General features: G+C 42.4%; 1 protein-coding gene across 2 annotated transcripts in view; it reads left to right on the top strand.

Annotated features, from left to right (window-relative positions):
* The first annotated feature begins 589 nt into the window (after positions 1–589).
* The window catches only part of SKAP1 (src kinase associated phosphoprotein 1), a 253,543-nt gene continuing 236,705 nt past the window's right edge, over positions 590–17,427 (top strand). Inside the window, exons 1-2 of one of the 2 annotated variants that reach the window (XM_036451284.2) lie at positions 590–720; positions 13,922–14,027. In XM_036451284.2, the coding sequence (XP_036307177.1) occupies positions 13,955–14,027 (73 nt within the window). In that variant the 5' untranslated portion in view covers positions 590–720; positions 13,922–13,954. The remainder of the gene's footprint in view (positions 721–13,921; positions 14,028–17,427) is intronic. The other variant, XM_036451283.2, reaches the window with a different exon arrangement.

The following is a 17,427-nucleotide window of genomic DNA, read 5'->3' as shown; positions in this document are numbered from 1 at the left end:
GGCACTTTAAAACTTCCTGTGGCACTTGGTCTATTGCACTTAACAGTAACGACAACAACGCCTCTTTCTCTGGAGATGCTGCAGTCTCAGGAGTTATGGAAACATCCAGAGCCATGCTGTCTCCCAGCCGCCCTAGTGGGAACACCGTCACCCCAGGACCCTGACACCGCCTGCGTGTGACTGAGGGGCAACACCCGCTGTCCTCCCTGGGTCAGCTCCTGGGGTCCCCTCGCCCTCCCTCCGCTTTCTCCCCGGCAGCCCCTCCTGTCCGTGAGGGAGGACGGGGCACGGCAGCGCCCTCTGTGCACCGCTTTGGTGCTCCCCAAGGTGGGTGCTTTGGATCATCCATTGGGAATGGACAGTCATTCCCTTCCAGTGTGGGTGGGTGTGGGTGTGGGTGGGTGTGGGTGGGGGTGGGTGGGGGTGTGGGTGGGGATTGGGGGGCCTAAAGGACACAGCCTGAGCTTCCCCCCCCCCCCCCAGGTGGGAGGCGGGCAGGGCGCACAGGTGTCTCCCTCCCCCTCCCCCCCACCCCCCCCCGCTGCGCGCGCCGCTTCCTGGGCGGCCCCGCCCCCGCCCTGCGCTCCGCCGGCCGGAGGTCCCGGTGCAGGTGCCGCCGCCCCGCCCGCCCCGCGCCCCGCGCCCCGCGCCCGCGCCAGCCTCCGCCGCGGGCCATGCAGGCCGCCGCCCTCCCCGAGGAGATCCGCTGGCTCCTGGCAGGTAACGCCCTGGCCCCGGGCACAACCTCTGGCGCTGCCAGCCTCCCGAGGCTGGGCTTTCTCTCCCTGCAGCGCCCACCACCTCCTGGACTCCAGGCTTCCAGAGGCTTCCGCCTGCAAAGCCCGGGTGCTGGCTTCCACCCTTCATCCCCCTCAGTCCCCCCTTCGTTTTCTTCTCAGGGTGTCTCCACCCCCCTCTTACCCTCCAGCCTCTGACAAACTTCAGGCCAGGTTCCTGCAGACACACACACACCCCTGGCCAACTAGCCTGGTACACACACACACACACACACACACACACACACACACCCCCACCTAGTCTGGTACACACACACACACACACACACACACACCCCTGGCTGGCCACCTAGCCTGGTACACACACACACACACACACACACACACACACACACACCGCCACCTAGTCTGGTACACACACACACACACACACACCCCTGGCTGGCCACCTAGCCTGGTACACACACACACACACACACACACACACACCCCTGGCCACCTAGTCTGGTACACACACACACACACACACACACACCCCTGGCCACCTAGCCTGGTACACACACACACCCCTGGCCACCTAGCCTGGTACACACACACACACCTGGCCACCTATCCTGGTACACACACACACACACACACACACACACTCCAGGCGGCTCCTGGTATCCGGGGGCCCAGGGTGCGGGTGAAGGGGAGTTTCACCCCGGCCTCCCTCCCCAGCCTCAGACCTCGGGGCCGGGGGCCCTGCTTCGCTGACCCTCGCTCAGGGTAGTGGCTGCCTGTTCCAGCGGTGCCCGCGGTGGCGTGTCCACCTGCAGGCGAGGGCCTGAGCGGCCTGGGAGGAGGAGCCCAGGCCCTGGCACTCAGACCCTCCCAGCGCTCAGAGAGGCTTTTCGCTCCTGGCACATCGCCCGCTCAGGCCACACTTTTCCTGGCGAAAGCCGCTTGCTTTCCGGTACTGACCTTCCCAAAAAGAGGCCCGAGGCCTACCAGGTCCGGGAGGAAACTGCTCAGAGTGAAGCCTGTTGGCATCGCGGGCCATTCCTGACACACCTTTAGCAGATGGCCTGCTTGGGGCCTGTCAGCCTTTTGGCAAGCAGGAGTCTCCACCCCGCTCCAGTTTCTCTCCCTGGAATTGGTTTTAGATCTCCATTACCTTGTTATCTTGGTATAAATGCCTCCTAATCAAATATTTGGCAAGTCCTTTCGGTCTCTGTAGCACTGTTTCCATTCTGGGTTGTTTCTGGGTAAAAGCTGTCAACTAGGTATTTCTCCTGAGGCGACCTTTGCCAAACCTAGGACCTGAGGAACCGTAAGACCTCAGCGTGGAAAAGCGTTTGCGGGTGCAGGGGCATCGCCGGGGGGTCTAGGCAGAAGCCACCCAGCTGCCCTGTGGTTCCCGTTCGATGTGCCCAGAAAGGCTGCGATAGCTGACCTCCAGGGGGCAAAGAACTGTTGGCAAACCAGTTCTGCCCTTGCACTGAAATGTAAAGATGCAAAGTGATTCCTTTTACGGGTATCTGTCCTCTGACGAGAGGAAACCCCCTGGACAAGCTTGTTAAACCGAGTTGCCATGTTTGTGGGCGGCCTCGGTGAAAACGCCGTTTTATTTTCAGAGACTCGGAGGAAACCCACTCCTTCAGCATTTTTTTTTTGTTTTGTTTTTTGATGTGCGGTTCTTTATTGTTCAGACCTGACACTTTGTAAACAACTCATTTCTGCACCTGCCACCTTCCTTTAGCTTAGATTATTTTCCTGTTAGCTGACTGGTTTTAATTGAAGTCTTCAGATCTCCCTCCAAAGCAGAGCCTTCGCTGACAGGTGGAGCAGGGTGTGGATGGAGATTAATTGCAATTAGAGTCCCGTTCTGAGGGAGAGAAAACACTGCAGAGGTGGGATTCAACCGGTCATTCTGTTGAAAAAAAATGTTTGAAGAATATGTTTTAGAAAAGTTCATGGAATCATAGCCACATATTGGTTATAGGTTTGTTTGTTTTTAATTAAATACTGTCTCTGGTATAGAGCCAACAGAATTACTTGCTATACTACAAATAATTTGTGTGTGTTAGAAACCGTAATGGCTATCACTTTGGCATAGGTTGCTGTTTGCTCGCTCTCCCCAACCCCCTCACATACGCTTTAAAAAAATTTTTTTTAATTGATTTTTTACAGAGAGGAAGGGAGAGGGATAGAGAGTTAGAAACATCGATGAGAAAGAATCATCAACCAGCTGCCTCTTGCACCCCTCCCCCCACACTGGGGATGTGCCCGCAACCAATGTACATGCCCTTGACCAGAATCGAACCCGGGACCTTTCAGTCCACAGGACGATGCTCTATCCATTGAACCAAACCGGTTTTGGCCACACACACTTTTTAAAGTTGACTATTGACATCTAGATCTTGAGCTCTGTATGGTCACTCAGTGGAGGGAAAAGGCTGCCATGTGGGGTTGGAGTTCCCACTTTCATAAACCAAGGCCTAAGCGTTTGCACGTGACTGAATGCTGATCATCATAAGCCATAACTTAAGCATTTATTTACTTATCACTACATGGGCATAAACGATAGGGGTGCTGTTGACATAATGCATATACATTTACAAGGTAAAATATGCAAAACATTGTGAAAGGTTATGCCAAAATTATATACATTGAAAAAGGAAGCAGAAATTCTGGAAGTCTAAAGTTAATTTTCTTTCAGGCTAACATTTTAAACATTTGAAAATGTTTCATTCAACCCAGAAACTACTTTCAGGGACCTGTGTTACTGAAATGAAAGGACATGAGGTGTATATAACATACATCTAGCCCAGCCGGTGGGCTCAGGGATTGAGCATTGACCCAGGAAGCAGGAGATCTCCATTCAGTTCCAGGTCAGGGCATGTGCCTGAGGCGGAAGCTAGATCCCTGGAGTGGGGCATGCGGGAAGCAGCTGATCAATGGATTCTCTCTCATCACTGATCTTTCTATCCACCCCCCTTCTCTTTACTTCCTCTCTCTGAAATCAATAAAAACATTTAAAAAAAAAATACACCCTAAATGTCCATGAGTTGGGGAATATGTGGAGATTATATGAATAAATTATTCATCTTATGGAATATTTTGCAGCCGTTAAATGGATGTGATGTGTATATGTGTGTTTGGGAAGCATCCATAACAGATTTTTAAGACTAAAAAGCAAGGTGTACAAATTACCCCTCCCCCCAAAACAAAACAAAGTACCCACAGCCTTCCTGTTGTATGTGTTTGCGCAGCCTAGGAAGAAGTCAGAGAGCATCTACACCTGTTAACACTGCTTTCCTCGCGAGGGATGTGAGAGGGTGGGAGAGAGCGGGATTATTAATTATACTTCCTACATCTTCCAGCTGTTTGAACTGTGACAATGACCATATATTGCTCTTGTAATCAGGAGAAAGCAGCCAGTAAGGTTACTTAAAAGAAAAAGGAACAAACAAAAGACAAATAGAACCTTAGAGAGATCAGAGTGCTAAGGGGCCATTAACCAAGATTGTGATTATATTTTTCTCCTCCTAGCCCTTTGGGAGTGTGGGGGGAAATTTTTTTTTTTTTTTTTTTTAATATTTTCTTGGATTTTTGGTAAATGTTCAAGCCGGGGGAAGCTTCTAGACTAACTCAGGAAACAGCTCCCTCAGATAGACTCTGTCAAGCTCTCATATAGAAAGAGTAGCTAGTCTCTATCAGCAAATAAGTATCTTCTAGATAAGCGGCGTGAAGGCCGGTACTGCATTATTGAAAGCGGAGGAAATATTCAGGGCTGTTTTCAAACAATGAGGCTTCAGACGCAGAGGTTATCTTTTTGTTTTTTTGTTTTGTGATAACCATGCTGAAAACAAATACAACGGGTGCTGGCAGTTTGCATAATCTCTGTTCCACAGATAGAAGCATAATCAGCTTCTGGCTTGTCTTTCTAGCCTGGCTTTCGAAGTCAGAAGCACCAGAGGCAAGTATGAAGCACAGAGAGTAAATATTTATTTGGTTCACAGTGTATTCTGTGTGATGGAATGGCACCTACTGACTTCACCTATTATATATAGCTAACAGGGCCCAGCTGCCTACCAAGTACCTAAATCCTTCTCGTAATATGGACTAAAGCCAAAATAACACCCACACCCTGGCTGCATTTAGTAGCAATTGCTGTGTTAGTGCTGATTCTGACATGCCCATGGTTACTTATTTTTAAACTTCCTCCGAAAGAAGCAGTCATTAATCATTTCCTTCCAGATTGTTCTCCAGATTTGTATTGGTCGATGCAGCCGACCATAAAATCCTATTAACATAGTAAAACTCCGGCTCTGTGGAGCCCACAGGCTTGACTTGCTCTGGATAACTGGGGTTGTTCTCTTTAAGCTCTCTAACTTTTTTTATGATAAACATTTGTGATCTTTTTTTTTTTTCCTGTATGGCATTAGGAACTTCTCTCACTTCCTCAACCAACCAGTCTGTGTTCAGAACACTTCAATTCAGAGTTGTTATCATGGATCATCATCGTACTTTCAGAAATATGTCGAGTTTTGGCTCAGGGACGTTTCTGCCATCATTACAGCTGGATTGCTCTGGGAATGTCTATGTCTGGTTTTTATTTTTATTACTGCACTGCTCTCTCTGCATCTCTATTCCTAATGCTGCTGGAAGATGAGATAACCGAGTCTGTTGGAATTGAGATGTGGGTAAAGGAAGGTATGTCTGGTTGAACACAGGACCCAAACCTTTGGGTGTGGCCTTTGTGGCTTATATTTTGGCTGCTTACAGCATTTTTTGCTTGATTAAAAAAAAAGATCTTTATTGTTGAAAGTATTATCTCTCTCTCTTTGTCCCTCATTCACACCCTCTAGCCCACCGAGACCTCCCCGCCCCAGGCTCTCTCTGTTCTGGGTTGTATAGACCTAAATTAGTGGTTCCTAATTGGGGTAATTTTGTTTCTGGGGGGGGGGGCCTTTTGGCAGTACACGAAGACATTTTTCATTGTCACAGCTGGGAAAGGTCCTTCTGGCATCTGTGGGCAGAGGCCATGGATGCTGCCAAACTTCCTACAGTGCATAGGACAGTCCCCACAGCAAAGAGTTACCCAGCCCAAATGCCGATTGTGCCAAGGTTGAAAAACTATAGCCTCAACCAGCGGTCGGCAAACTCAGGTCAACAGAGCCAAATATCAACAGGACAACGATTGAGATTTCTTCTGAGAGCCAAATTTTTTAAACTTAAACTTCTTCTAATGCCATTTCTTCAAAATAGACTCCCCCGGCCGTGGTATTTTGTGGAAAAGCCACACTCAAGGGGCCAACGAGCCGCAGTTTGCCGACCACTGGCCTAGACACATTCTTGTCCTCAAATTCCACAAAAGCCTGCCCACGTGAAGTCCCAGTGAGTGTAGAAGACATCACTAGAGATTTAGGGGGTACCGGATGTGGGAGGAGGGGTTTATATTGCTGTGATGCAAATGATTTCAATTTGAATCTTAGACCTTCCTCTTCCTAAATGCCCCTTTACCACCCCAGTCATCAGAGAGTATCCTCTGACCCTTCACCTATATGGTTCCCTGCCTTATACCTTCTCACTGGCACTTTTCCCCTTTATGCTATTTGGAGCAAAGTTTTAAATCCTTTTTTAAATTGCCCTGTGAAAAAATAGTGTATCTATATGTTTAGTTGTTTAGGTTCCCATCAACACCCACACACAGAGAAACGAGTTACCTTTCCCAACAACAACCGTTCTCTTCTTAAGAGAGATTCTAGTGCCAGCTATTAAGATAATAACATTTTTACCTCATTATGTAAATGTAATACTTAACCAATTTTTAATCACTTTAAATATAGGGAAAATAAGTTAAGTTTCAAGTTTACCGCCATCTGAGAATCTTAACATATTGACATAACTACCGCAGATCTAATTTTTTCACATTATAAACACCCTACAGAAACCCTATAATTTCTGCTACATTTATTCATATTTATTTCCCCTGTGTTTCCAAGTTCATTGCTTGCTTTTCCGGTTTGTCAGTGCTGCATTATAGGTTAGGTGATTATAACAGATGGCTTTTCTGCTTTGGAGTCTTTGAGTTCCACTGTTTAGTTTTACTATCCAGCTTTTCATGGAAGATAGGACAGATGTGGGCTCAGGAGCAGAGTGGTCTTAGCATCCAGTGAGCAAGCTTTCCTGAAGGCTGATGGCTTTGATAAAATCGTTTACGAATTTCTTAAATTCTTCTAACATTGTTGACATTCTAATACTAGTTTGTTATAGAGAAGTAAAAAATTTTATTCGCCTAATAGGAGTTTTTATAATAAAAAGTAACCAGTGGCACATATTTATATTTAGTTGAACCAATACTGTGAATTAGAATTAAGGTGCTCATAATCCAGGATGAAAAGTTTGCCAGGGTACTTAGCTAAAGAAAATATCTCTTAACTGCATCGTGATACTAGTAGTAAAAAGGATAAAACTGATACACAGAACAACATGGATAACTCTTTAAAAAAAAACAACACATTATGTTGAAAACAGACAAAAAAAGAAAAAGAAAAAGAGAGATCATACTGAATGTATGAAGTTCCAGAACCGGAAAGGAAAATTTCTAGGATCATAGTAATGTTTATGTCTTGATCTGGTTGGTAGTCCCACAGGTATACTAGGTGTACTGGTTAATAATTCAGATTGTTTTTAGATGGAGTTACACATATATTGATATATATATGATTTGAAATGTATGCTATTTTGTTGTATTGACAACAAGCTTCAAAACTTCATATGTCAAATTTACTGAAGGTGTTGACATCATAGATATTTTTATGCTCAAAAAAAGTCAAATTTCATGCAAAAAAAAAAAGAGCATTTGCAGGAAGTTTTAATATATTAATTTGTTTTGAAGAAAAGTGCTGCTGAATACTTCAGGAAGCTTATGGTGAACATGCTCCATCTCAAGATACTTGTGAATGCTGGTTTAAATGCTTTAAAAGTGATGATTTCGATGTGAAAGACAAAGAACGTCGAGGTAAACCAAAGAAGTTTGAAGACCAACAGTTATAAGCATTATAGGATGAAGATGCTTGTCAAACTCAAAAACAACTTGCAGATAGATTAAACGTCACTCAGCAAACAATTTCTGATCGTTTACAAACAATGGGAAAGATTTTAAAGGAAGGAAAATGGGCACCAATTCAACTGAACGAAAGACAAACGGAAAACCGAAAAGTCATCAGTAAAATGTTGCTTCGGTGGCACAACAGAAAGTATTTTTTGCATCGAATTGTGACTGGTGATGAAAAGTGAACTATTTTGAGAATCCCAAATGCACAAAATCATAGGTTGATCCAGGTCAACCATCATCATCGACTGCATAAAGAGGGATATTTCATAATGATAAAAGGGCCAAGTCATAAGGAAGATAGAGCAATCATAAATGTGGGTACACATAATAACAGAGCTTCAAAGTAGTTGAAACAAAATCCAACAGAACTAAAGTGATAACAAAGACATATCCACAATTATAGTGGGAGATGTTACCTTCCTCCATCAGAAGTTAATAAAACAACTAGACAAATAATCATTAAGGAGAGAGAGGACCTGAACAACACTATCAACTACTTTGACCTAATTCAGATCCATGGAATGATATGTCCACCAACTATAGAATACATATCTTTTAAGTGTACGAGGAATGTTCACCAAGATATATCTTATTCTAGGCCATAAAATAAGTCTTAATAAATGCCAAAAATCTAAAACCTCCCAGAGTATGTTCCCTGACCATGAAAGAATTGTTAGAAATCAATAATAAGGAGATACCTACAATTTGAAATAACATAAATCAAAGAAGAAATATTCTTTTTTTGAACAAATTGAATATTTCAAGTGGAATGATTATAAAGCAAACCCAGATTTGTAGGATTTGTAGATTTCCTTGCTTAAGGAAATGTGTAGTTTTAAATGCTCAGAGAAATAGGTTTAAAATCAGTGACCTAAGTTTTCACCTTAAGAAAACTGAGAAGAAGAAAATCAAATTAAATCCCAAGTCGAAAAAAGAAAATAATAAAGATGAGAGCAAAAATCAATTAAATAGAAAGCAGAAAAAACTCTGGTTGGTTCTTTTAGAAGACCAATAAATTTGATAAGCCCCTAACAGATTTATCAAGATTCATGAAAGGAAAAAATAGAAAACACAAATTACCAATATCAGGAATGAAGACAGGATATTATTAAAAATCTCACAGAAGTTAAAAGAATAAGGGAATAGTATCAACGTCTTTTTGCCAATAAATTTAATAGATTAAACCAATAAATCCCTTGAAAAGCACAACTCACCAAAATGACACAAAATAAAATCCAAAATCCAAATACTCCTATGTCTATAAAAGAAATAGAATATTATAGTTTAAAAAAACCTTTCTAGAAAGAAAAGTCAGGCCCCAATGATTTCACAAGTAAATTCTATTAAACATTTAAGGTAGAAGTAATACAATTCTTACACAAACTATTATTACCAGAGCAGACACTTTCCAATTTATTTTATGAAGCCAATGTAACCTGATATTGGAACTTTATATTAAGGGAAGAAAATTTACAGACCAATACATAATACATTTGCCCTTCAGTTTAAAAGATGGTGCTGCCGAAACCGGTTTGGCTCAGTGGATAGAGCGTCGGCCTGCAGACTGAAAGGTCCCAGGTTCGATTCCGGTCAAGGGCATGTATAATATATTGGTTGTGGGCACGTCCTCAGTGGGGGGTGTGCAGGAGGCAGCTGATTGATGTTTCTCTCTCATCAATGTTTCTAACTCTATCCTCTCCCTTTCCTCTCTGTAAAAAAATCAATAAAATATATATATTAAAAGATGATGCTATTCACAGTGAATGTGATCCGAAAGGTGCCTGAGCAGTACCGCTCGGAACACACCACTCACCACTGTCCAGGGGAGAAAGTTGGAATGGCTCCTCAATAGATCACCTCCCTTTTTCAACCATGCTCACCACTCTACCTGATGGGTTTTCTATTAAATGACCAACCTTTTTAGCACAAAACGTTTTCCAGTATCAACATCATGTCACGTCACCTCAGGAGACCTTGGGTTACCTACGAAGTAGATACTACTCTTTCATTTTCTGGATGAGAAAACTAAAATTAAAAAACTTGCTCCCAGCTTACACACTGAGCAAGTGGTGCAGCCAAGATATGGATCCAGGTAATCTTACTCCAGAGTCTGAGCTCTTAATCACTGCCCTGTACTCCTCCCCCCAATAATTTAATGTAGTAAACACAAATTCAGGTACTAAATTATGGGGCAGATGCTTCTGGTAGATTGAGAGGGGAAAGGTAGAAAATGTGTTTCTCAGACTTACAAACACAAACACATTTTACCTTTTCTTCTAATAATAAAAAAAGGCATTATTGCTCATTGTAGAAAATTTGCAAAATACAGAAATTGATACGAGGAAGAAAATTATAATTACTTATAATCCCACCACTCTTTGTTTTTATTCTCTAACATGACCTTTTATCTTCACTTTCAAAAATTAGATACCAAACGTGCTGAGGTTTTCCACTTAACATTAGTTATATCACAGATCCATATAATGAATGTATAGCTATTTAAAGATAATATATTCATGAAGAAAATTTAAGGAATTCAAAAATCCTCACATATTTTTATTGATTTTTCACAGAGAGGAAGAGAGAGGGACAGAGAGTTAGAAACATCGATGAAAGAGAGTCATCGATCAGCTGCCTCTTGCACACCCCCTGCTGGGAATGTGCCCACAACCAAGGTACATGCCCTTGACCGGAATCAAACCCGAGACCCTTCAGTCCGCAGGCTGATGCTCTATCCACTGAGCCAAACCGGTCCCGGCCCTCCCAGTATATTTTTAATACAGTACTAAAGAAAAAGGAAGAGGAGGAGAAGAAAAAGGAGAACCAAAGGTGGAGAAGTCAACTTCAAGACTTACTATGGCCTTGGCTGGTGTGGCCCAGTTGGTTGGAGCATCATCCTGTATACCAGAAGGTTCAATTCTTGGTCAGGGCATGTACCTGGGTTGTGGTTTCAGTCCCTGGTTGGGGCACATGTGGAGGGCAACCCATCAGTGTTGTCTCTCACATCAATGTTCCTCTCTCTCTCTCTTTATCCCCCCCGCCCCGTTTCCTCCTCTCCCTCCTCCCTCCTTTCCACTTTCTCTTTCAGAAAAAAAAAAAAAATCAATGTATCCTCAGGTGAGGATTAAAAAAAAAAAAAGAGTAGCATAAGCATGGGAACATATGTCCAAAGGTCTTGAGGTGACAGATCTCAGAGAACCTGAAAGAATTTCAACTTGGAAGGCAGAACATACAAGTTAGGGGCAAGAGGGACAGTGGCAAAAGATTATTCTGGAAGGCTGCCTTGTAACAATATACAGTATTTTGTACTAAAAGTAATAAACAATGATGTTAAGTCCCATATTTAAAAGGTAAGCACAGCTCTGGCAAAGATGCATCTTCCTGTTATAATTCACAGCTGTCCTAAAACATAGATTCCTCAGCTCCCAGGCAGCTTGTTTATTCCAGCAAATAATCGCAGAATAATCAATAGGAAAGGAAGACAGGAGGCTAAGGGAGCAGAGAGTATGTGGATGGAACACTAGGCATGATCTGACCTTCACATCCCTGGGAGATGGCACTGCAGGACTGTAGGCTGGCTGAGAAGATTCTGACTTAGCAGGACACGCCCAAGATCACTAGGCTTTGCAGACTGGTGAAAGCCTCTGACGTACCCCCAGATCTCTGACCCTGTCCATTTGCAAGGCTATTTTGTTTATTTGGAGAATGATGTCTTATGGGTCACATTTTTCAAGTTTGCCTCCATCTGTTTTCTAAGCAATGCTCCTAATACACGGAAAGGAAAAAAGTTGTTGGTGTTCCCTAATAGTTGCAAATGTCTTTTTGTTGATATATGTTTCTACAGCTCAAAAGTTTGCTTTAATCAACCTTCTGTATGGAGGCAGGATGAATGGTCAGTGCTGCTGAAAACAAATCCATCAACCAAACACCAATAAAAGTATTCCTAGGGGGGATATTTTGTGAAAGTATTTGAACTACTAAAGCAGAACTCACATTTCTAAGAGAAGGATGGCACAAATTTCTGTCTGTATTGGCTTATACATTGAAGATTTTTTTTTGTCTGTATGCAAAAGGATTGGCACAGGCTGAAATGACAGTATACAGATGCCCCCCATTTTCCCTGCCTTTGCCCTCCTCCACCCAGTCCCTGTCCTTCACCACACTATTGTCTATGTCCATAGGCTATGCATATCTCTCTATATAAAAGCCTAAGCAACTGTAACAACTGAAAGGCCAATCGCTATGATGTACACTGACCACCAGGGGGCAGACACTCGATGTGCTCCCATAGCCAACCTCTTATGGTTGGCCAATCTCCTGTAGCTCCTCCCTCTGGCCGCCAGGCCCCACCAGGCTGAGGGGCCCCACCCATGCACGAATTTGTGCACTGGGCCTCTAGTATGCATGTAAGTTCTTTGGTTAATCTCTTCCCATTTCCTCCACTCCCCTCACCTCTGAGATCTGTCAGTCTGTTCCATGCACCCAGATATTTTCTATATAGATACAAGACCATAAAATCCGAAAGTAGAGATAGTTTTACTTCTACCTATATAATCTAGACTTTTAAAACTTAATTTTCTTGCATAACCTCCCTGGTAAGTACCAGTAAAGTTTTTAGTATAAATGGTGAGAGCAGACATTCTTGTCTTGTTCCCGACCTTGGGAACAGGGAGAAAGTATTCAGTCTTTTTACTGTTAATTATATATTAACTGTGGGTTTTTTGTGGATGCTCTTTATCAAGTTGAGAACGTTTTCTCCTATTCCTGGTTTGTTGAGTGATTTTTATCATGAAGAGATATTGAAATTTGTCCAATTTTTTTTTCTTTATCTGTTGAGACGATCATGTGATTTTTCCCCCGGTTAATATGGTGTGTGATATTAATTAAATTTTGGGTACTATTTATTTTTACCTTTTAATTCAACTTCTCATTTTCTTATTCTTTAGCCTTCATAGGATCTTGGAAAAACCTACTAAATGACATATACAACAGCTGTGATGCAGGATATAGAAGTTGATGGTGGTCCTCTGTGGAAATTCTAATTTTCAGAACTTTATACCTCATCAAAAATGTTGGTGATGGCTATCTGGAATTTTTTGTTTGGTGATTTTTAATGGTATGAATGTAAAATAGATTTGTAAGGGTGCTTATTATACAGTGACCCAACTGTATAAACTCTAACATTATTTTGATAGTATTTATGGTACAGTTTCATATTACAGGCTCTATTTTTGGAGGTGGAAAATTTTAACTATATTATTTATATACTTTTTTAGGGATGATAACCATTTTATGTATAACAAAGTGTGTAGCTAGTGTTTCTGACAATTGTAATCATTATCAATATATTATAATTTGAAAATTTATAGTTCTCCCCCAATTTCTTTCAACATAACATGATTTGTTTCATATTATATCTTTCTACCATGTTCCTGTTTTATAATGTATGCTCACATTAATTGCCGTTTCCTTCTCTTAGACACATTTTTCTTTTCCATGTGGGTTCCTTCTCTTGGCTGCAGTGTCATTTTCATTGATGATGCATCTGCTAATTAATTTTTCTTCTTTGGATGCTTGCCCTTTTGTTCTTGATTTTGCAGTTCTGCTCTGTTTTTCCACTTCAGCTTTATTTATTGGTACTTCTTTCTAGCTCCTATTGGTCTGTGACCTTCCATGAATTATTTGTAATATTTAGATGTTTGTGAAAATGACAGTCCATCCTCTGCCAATGATATTTACTACTTACATATTCCTTTAAAATAGCTTAGAAAATAGATTTTTGGTGTTGTTAATATATGCATTAACTTTCTAAATTTGTAGCAATGCTTTGTGTTATCCAAAGGTGTCACTTATAGGCATATATAAAGTTTTATTTATTTTTTATTCTGGTAAACTCTACGTGACAAAATTTACCATTTTAACCAATATTAAGTGTACAGGCCCGTGGCATTAAGTGCATTCACATTGTTCTGCAACTTTAAAGTTTTTAGAGAGAAAATAATATCCGTTTCTAAACTCTTCAAATTTTCCTGTTTTTCCTTTAGTACTTTTTAGTTGATCTACTTTCCTCTTCTTTTAGATGCTGAGGAGTTTCTGGCGGAAGATTTGAGGAATGAGAACCTCAGCCCTGTGGCAAGGGACCACCGAGACCACATTCTTCGGGGTTTTCAGCAAATCAAAGCTAGGTTTGTATAAGGTTCCATTCTTCTTCCTCATAATTTTAAGACAGTATATAATCAGTAAAATCTACTTTAGTAGTGTATAAGTTAACAAGATAAGACATACCCATCATAGTTCTTTATACTTGGTAGAAGCCTAGTGAATATTATTTTTGTGTGTGCGTGTATGTACATTTATTTTATTTAAATGCAAGGTAAGTTAACCATTCACATGAAGCTTAATAAAACATTTACTGAATTGAATTGGAACGAGGCAGGTATAATTAGTATAGTTTACCAAAATAGAAACAGTTTGACAGTTATGTGTCTAAAGATAACAATCCTGCTTTTAGCTTTAGACTATATTGGTCTTTACTGAACACCTTTGCAAAATGTGTGACAGCGAAACATTTGTGCTTGCCCACGTTGCTAAAGGGAATATGTGAGGTAGCGTGATACAATTAATTTTCACTATGATTTTCAGTCCTAATTTTTCTTCCATATCTCCTTCAAAAAACACACACACCAAACAACAACAAACAAACAAACAACAACAAAACCCCCACACACAAACAAAAATTATAAACCCAGACTTATCTAGCTTATTCTTGACTATATTGGAATGTTTCAGTCTCAGACTGGACTGGGCCATCATGCTCATTAGGATTTTTAAATAAGAGGCTCGCACCTAGTTTGTGCCTTTGAGAATGTGAGCACCTGACAGATGCATACACCTGTGTGGGGAGGGAGCAATGAAAAATGTCCTTTACAATATACTTCTCACCCAGGTCTTACTGGCAGTGTGGTAACTGAGAGAGAGTTGGGGATAAGTGAGCATGACTCGAAGCCTTTCCCAACCTGGTGGTGTGATTCGGAATGTTTGATCTGAGTACACTTAGGAAGGGCAGAGCATCCGCAGGGTTAGAATTGGGAGGTAATCTGTGTGGCTGACCGATCTGAGCAGCTACTTTAGAAACCTCCCTGAAACTCCTGGGAAGCAGGGAGCTTCATCCTTTCAAAGGGCACAGCCAGAGTCTCTTCTCTCCAGGAGTGTGAGAGAACCTCACAAGATGCCCTGCTGGATCTTAATCGATCTTTCCTGCTGGCTAATTAAGCATCACTTTTATTCAGCGACTGGGGACTGTGTAATTATCAGCCTGGGTTGCCCTGAATAATTGAAACTAACAGAATGCAGTAGATGGGAGCTTTTGGCAAAAGTGAAAATATTATAACATTTGGTAGTCTGGAAGAGTATTTAAAACGAACTCTCCCATAAGGCTCCTTTATGAGTAGACTGGAAGCCTGGTGCACGGGTGGGGTCCCTAAGCTTGGCCGGATCAGGGCCAATCAGAGTCAGGCCAGTCAAGGCCCAGCCAGAGAGGAGGGGAAGTCACCATGCCAGGCATGGAAGGAATGGACACCAGATGCTGACTCCGCCATTGTTGGCACCCTGGCACCACGCGGTTCCCTACTCCTCTGCTCCCTCCTCCTTCACTCACTGCCACACTGCCACCGCAGTGGGCGGGCAGCAGGCCGATCAGGGCACTGGAGGTTGACCACCAGCCCCAAGGAGGGTCTGGCCCTCAGTCCCCCTGGGAAAGGGACCATGTCAGCTGCCACCCACCTCCAGTTCCCCATCCCAGCCTGTTTGGCTGGGGGGAGAGAATGCGGGAGGTTGGCTGGCTGGGGGAGGTTTGCTGTGGAAGTGCACTGACCACCAGGGGGCAGCTCCTGAGTTGAGCGTCTGCCCCTGGTGGTCAGTGCGCGTCATTGAGACCAGTTGTTCTGGTCATTCTGATCCATCTGGTCGCTTAGGCTTTTATATATATAGATAAGCCCAGGCTTAGATGTGAACTTGAAGGCTTAGTTAGTAACCCATAGAATTTTTAATCTTTTAATAATACAGAGTTGACCTTTGCAGGATAAGGATAGCAGGAGGGATCAAGGTGGGATTATATTCTTAAAAATATTTTTTCTGTTTCTATTTGGGGTGGAATTACTTTAAATTATATTATAGGGAGAAGGATGCCCAAAATATAATTGTGTATATGGAGGTACAATTGGTGTAAATCTGTGATAGGGAATGCAAAAACAATTTTATTTCATCTGTAGGGACAAATATGCAATGAATATGAGTTCTCCTTTTCCATATTTGTACCACAGCATTTGGAAAGGGCTAAATTTCAATCTGAAATTGGTAACAAAAGGTGATTTTTGTGGTGACTCATTGTTATCAGTTTCATATTACTTATTAGTCCTCTTTTATTTTTATTTTTTTTAATTTAAGATTTATTTCTTCAGTCTCAGTAGACACATTTTTTAAAAAAATGTATTGCTTTTTTACAGACAGGAAGGGAGAGGGATAGAGAGTTAGAAACATCGATTACAGAGAAACATCAATCAGCCACCTCCCGCACACCTCCCACTGGGTATGTGCCGGCAACCAAGGGACATGTCCTAGACCGGAATCAAACCCAGGACCTTTCAGTCCGCAGGCCGATGCTCTACCCACTGAGCCAAACCAGCTAGGGCTCCTAGTCCTCTTTTTAAATGCACACACCCACACATACGCACATCGAAGCTGTGTTTGTTATGGGGTAAAGAGGCTTCCTTGTTCTCAGAGAACATGCGGTGTGGTTTGTGGGATAGACATTCAGGAAATCATCAGCAGGAGCTTTAGGAAACATCTGCATTGTTGATGGGAGCTTTCTGTTCATTGATTTGTTGCAAGAAAGATGACACTTTATTTAGAAGTTCATACTTATCAGATCACGGAGGAAATGAGGAGCCAGAAATGTACAAGGAGAGGGGAGACGGAGCTCCCCTTTGGCACGCTGTTTAAAGTTGCCTTATAGCCACCCATTCGGTCATTACTCCGTTAGTGTAACCCTCGTTTCTCTGAGTCCTCTCCTTCAGCTACACTGCCTTTAGAGCCCCTGTTTTGCATTTATGTGTATTAATACCAGTTGGTTTGAAAGCACTAAAAGCCTGTGCAATGCCAGCCTCATTTACTTTGGTTGTGTGACCCCCCAAAAGCTGGGCGTGAAGAGGAATTTGGAAGCCATCAAACTTGAGATTTAAATGCTGTGTAACATGAAAAGAATTATGGGAGATCATTAACGGTGTCTTATCTTTGCCATATTAGAGCAATCATATTTCAGGGGTTTGTGTTTCCTCCAAGTGCTCAGTTGTTTTTCGGTACTGGTAGCTTAGTTATTCTCTCCTCTCCCAGACTTAAAAACAAAAAATGAAATCATATCTGTGTCTTTACCTACATATGAGTTCTTGGGCTTAACGGTGTTACCCAGGAAGGGCAATGCTTTCCATGTAAGACAAAATAAAAAACGGATGGCAATCGGTGATTCCAGGGAAATGAAGCCCTGATGTGGCATTTGATAACCCGAGCTGTGATGTTTATTGCTCTCCT

The sequence above is a fragment of the Pipistrellus kuhlii genome, unplaced genomic scaffold (assembly GCF_014108245.1).
Source record: "Pipistrellus kuhlii isolate mPipKuh1 unplaced genomic scaffold, mPipKuh1.p scaffold_m20_p_22, whole genome shotgun sequence".
NCBI lineage: Eukaryota > Metazoa > Chordata > Mammalia > Chiroptera > Vespertilionidae > Pipistrellus > Pipistrellus kuhlii.
The sequence above is the reverse complement of the archived record's forward strand: the minus strand, read 5'-3'. Positions and strand labels throughout refer to the sequence as shown.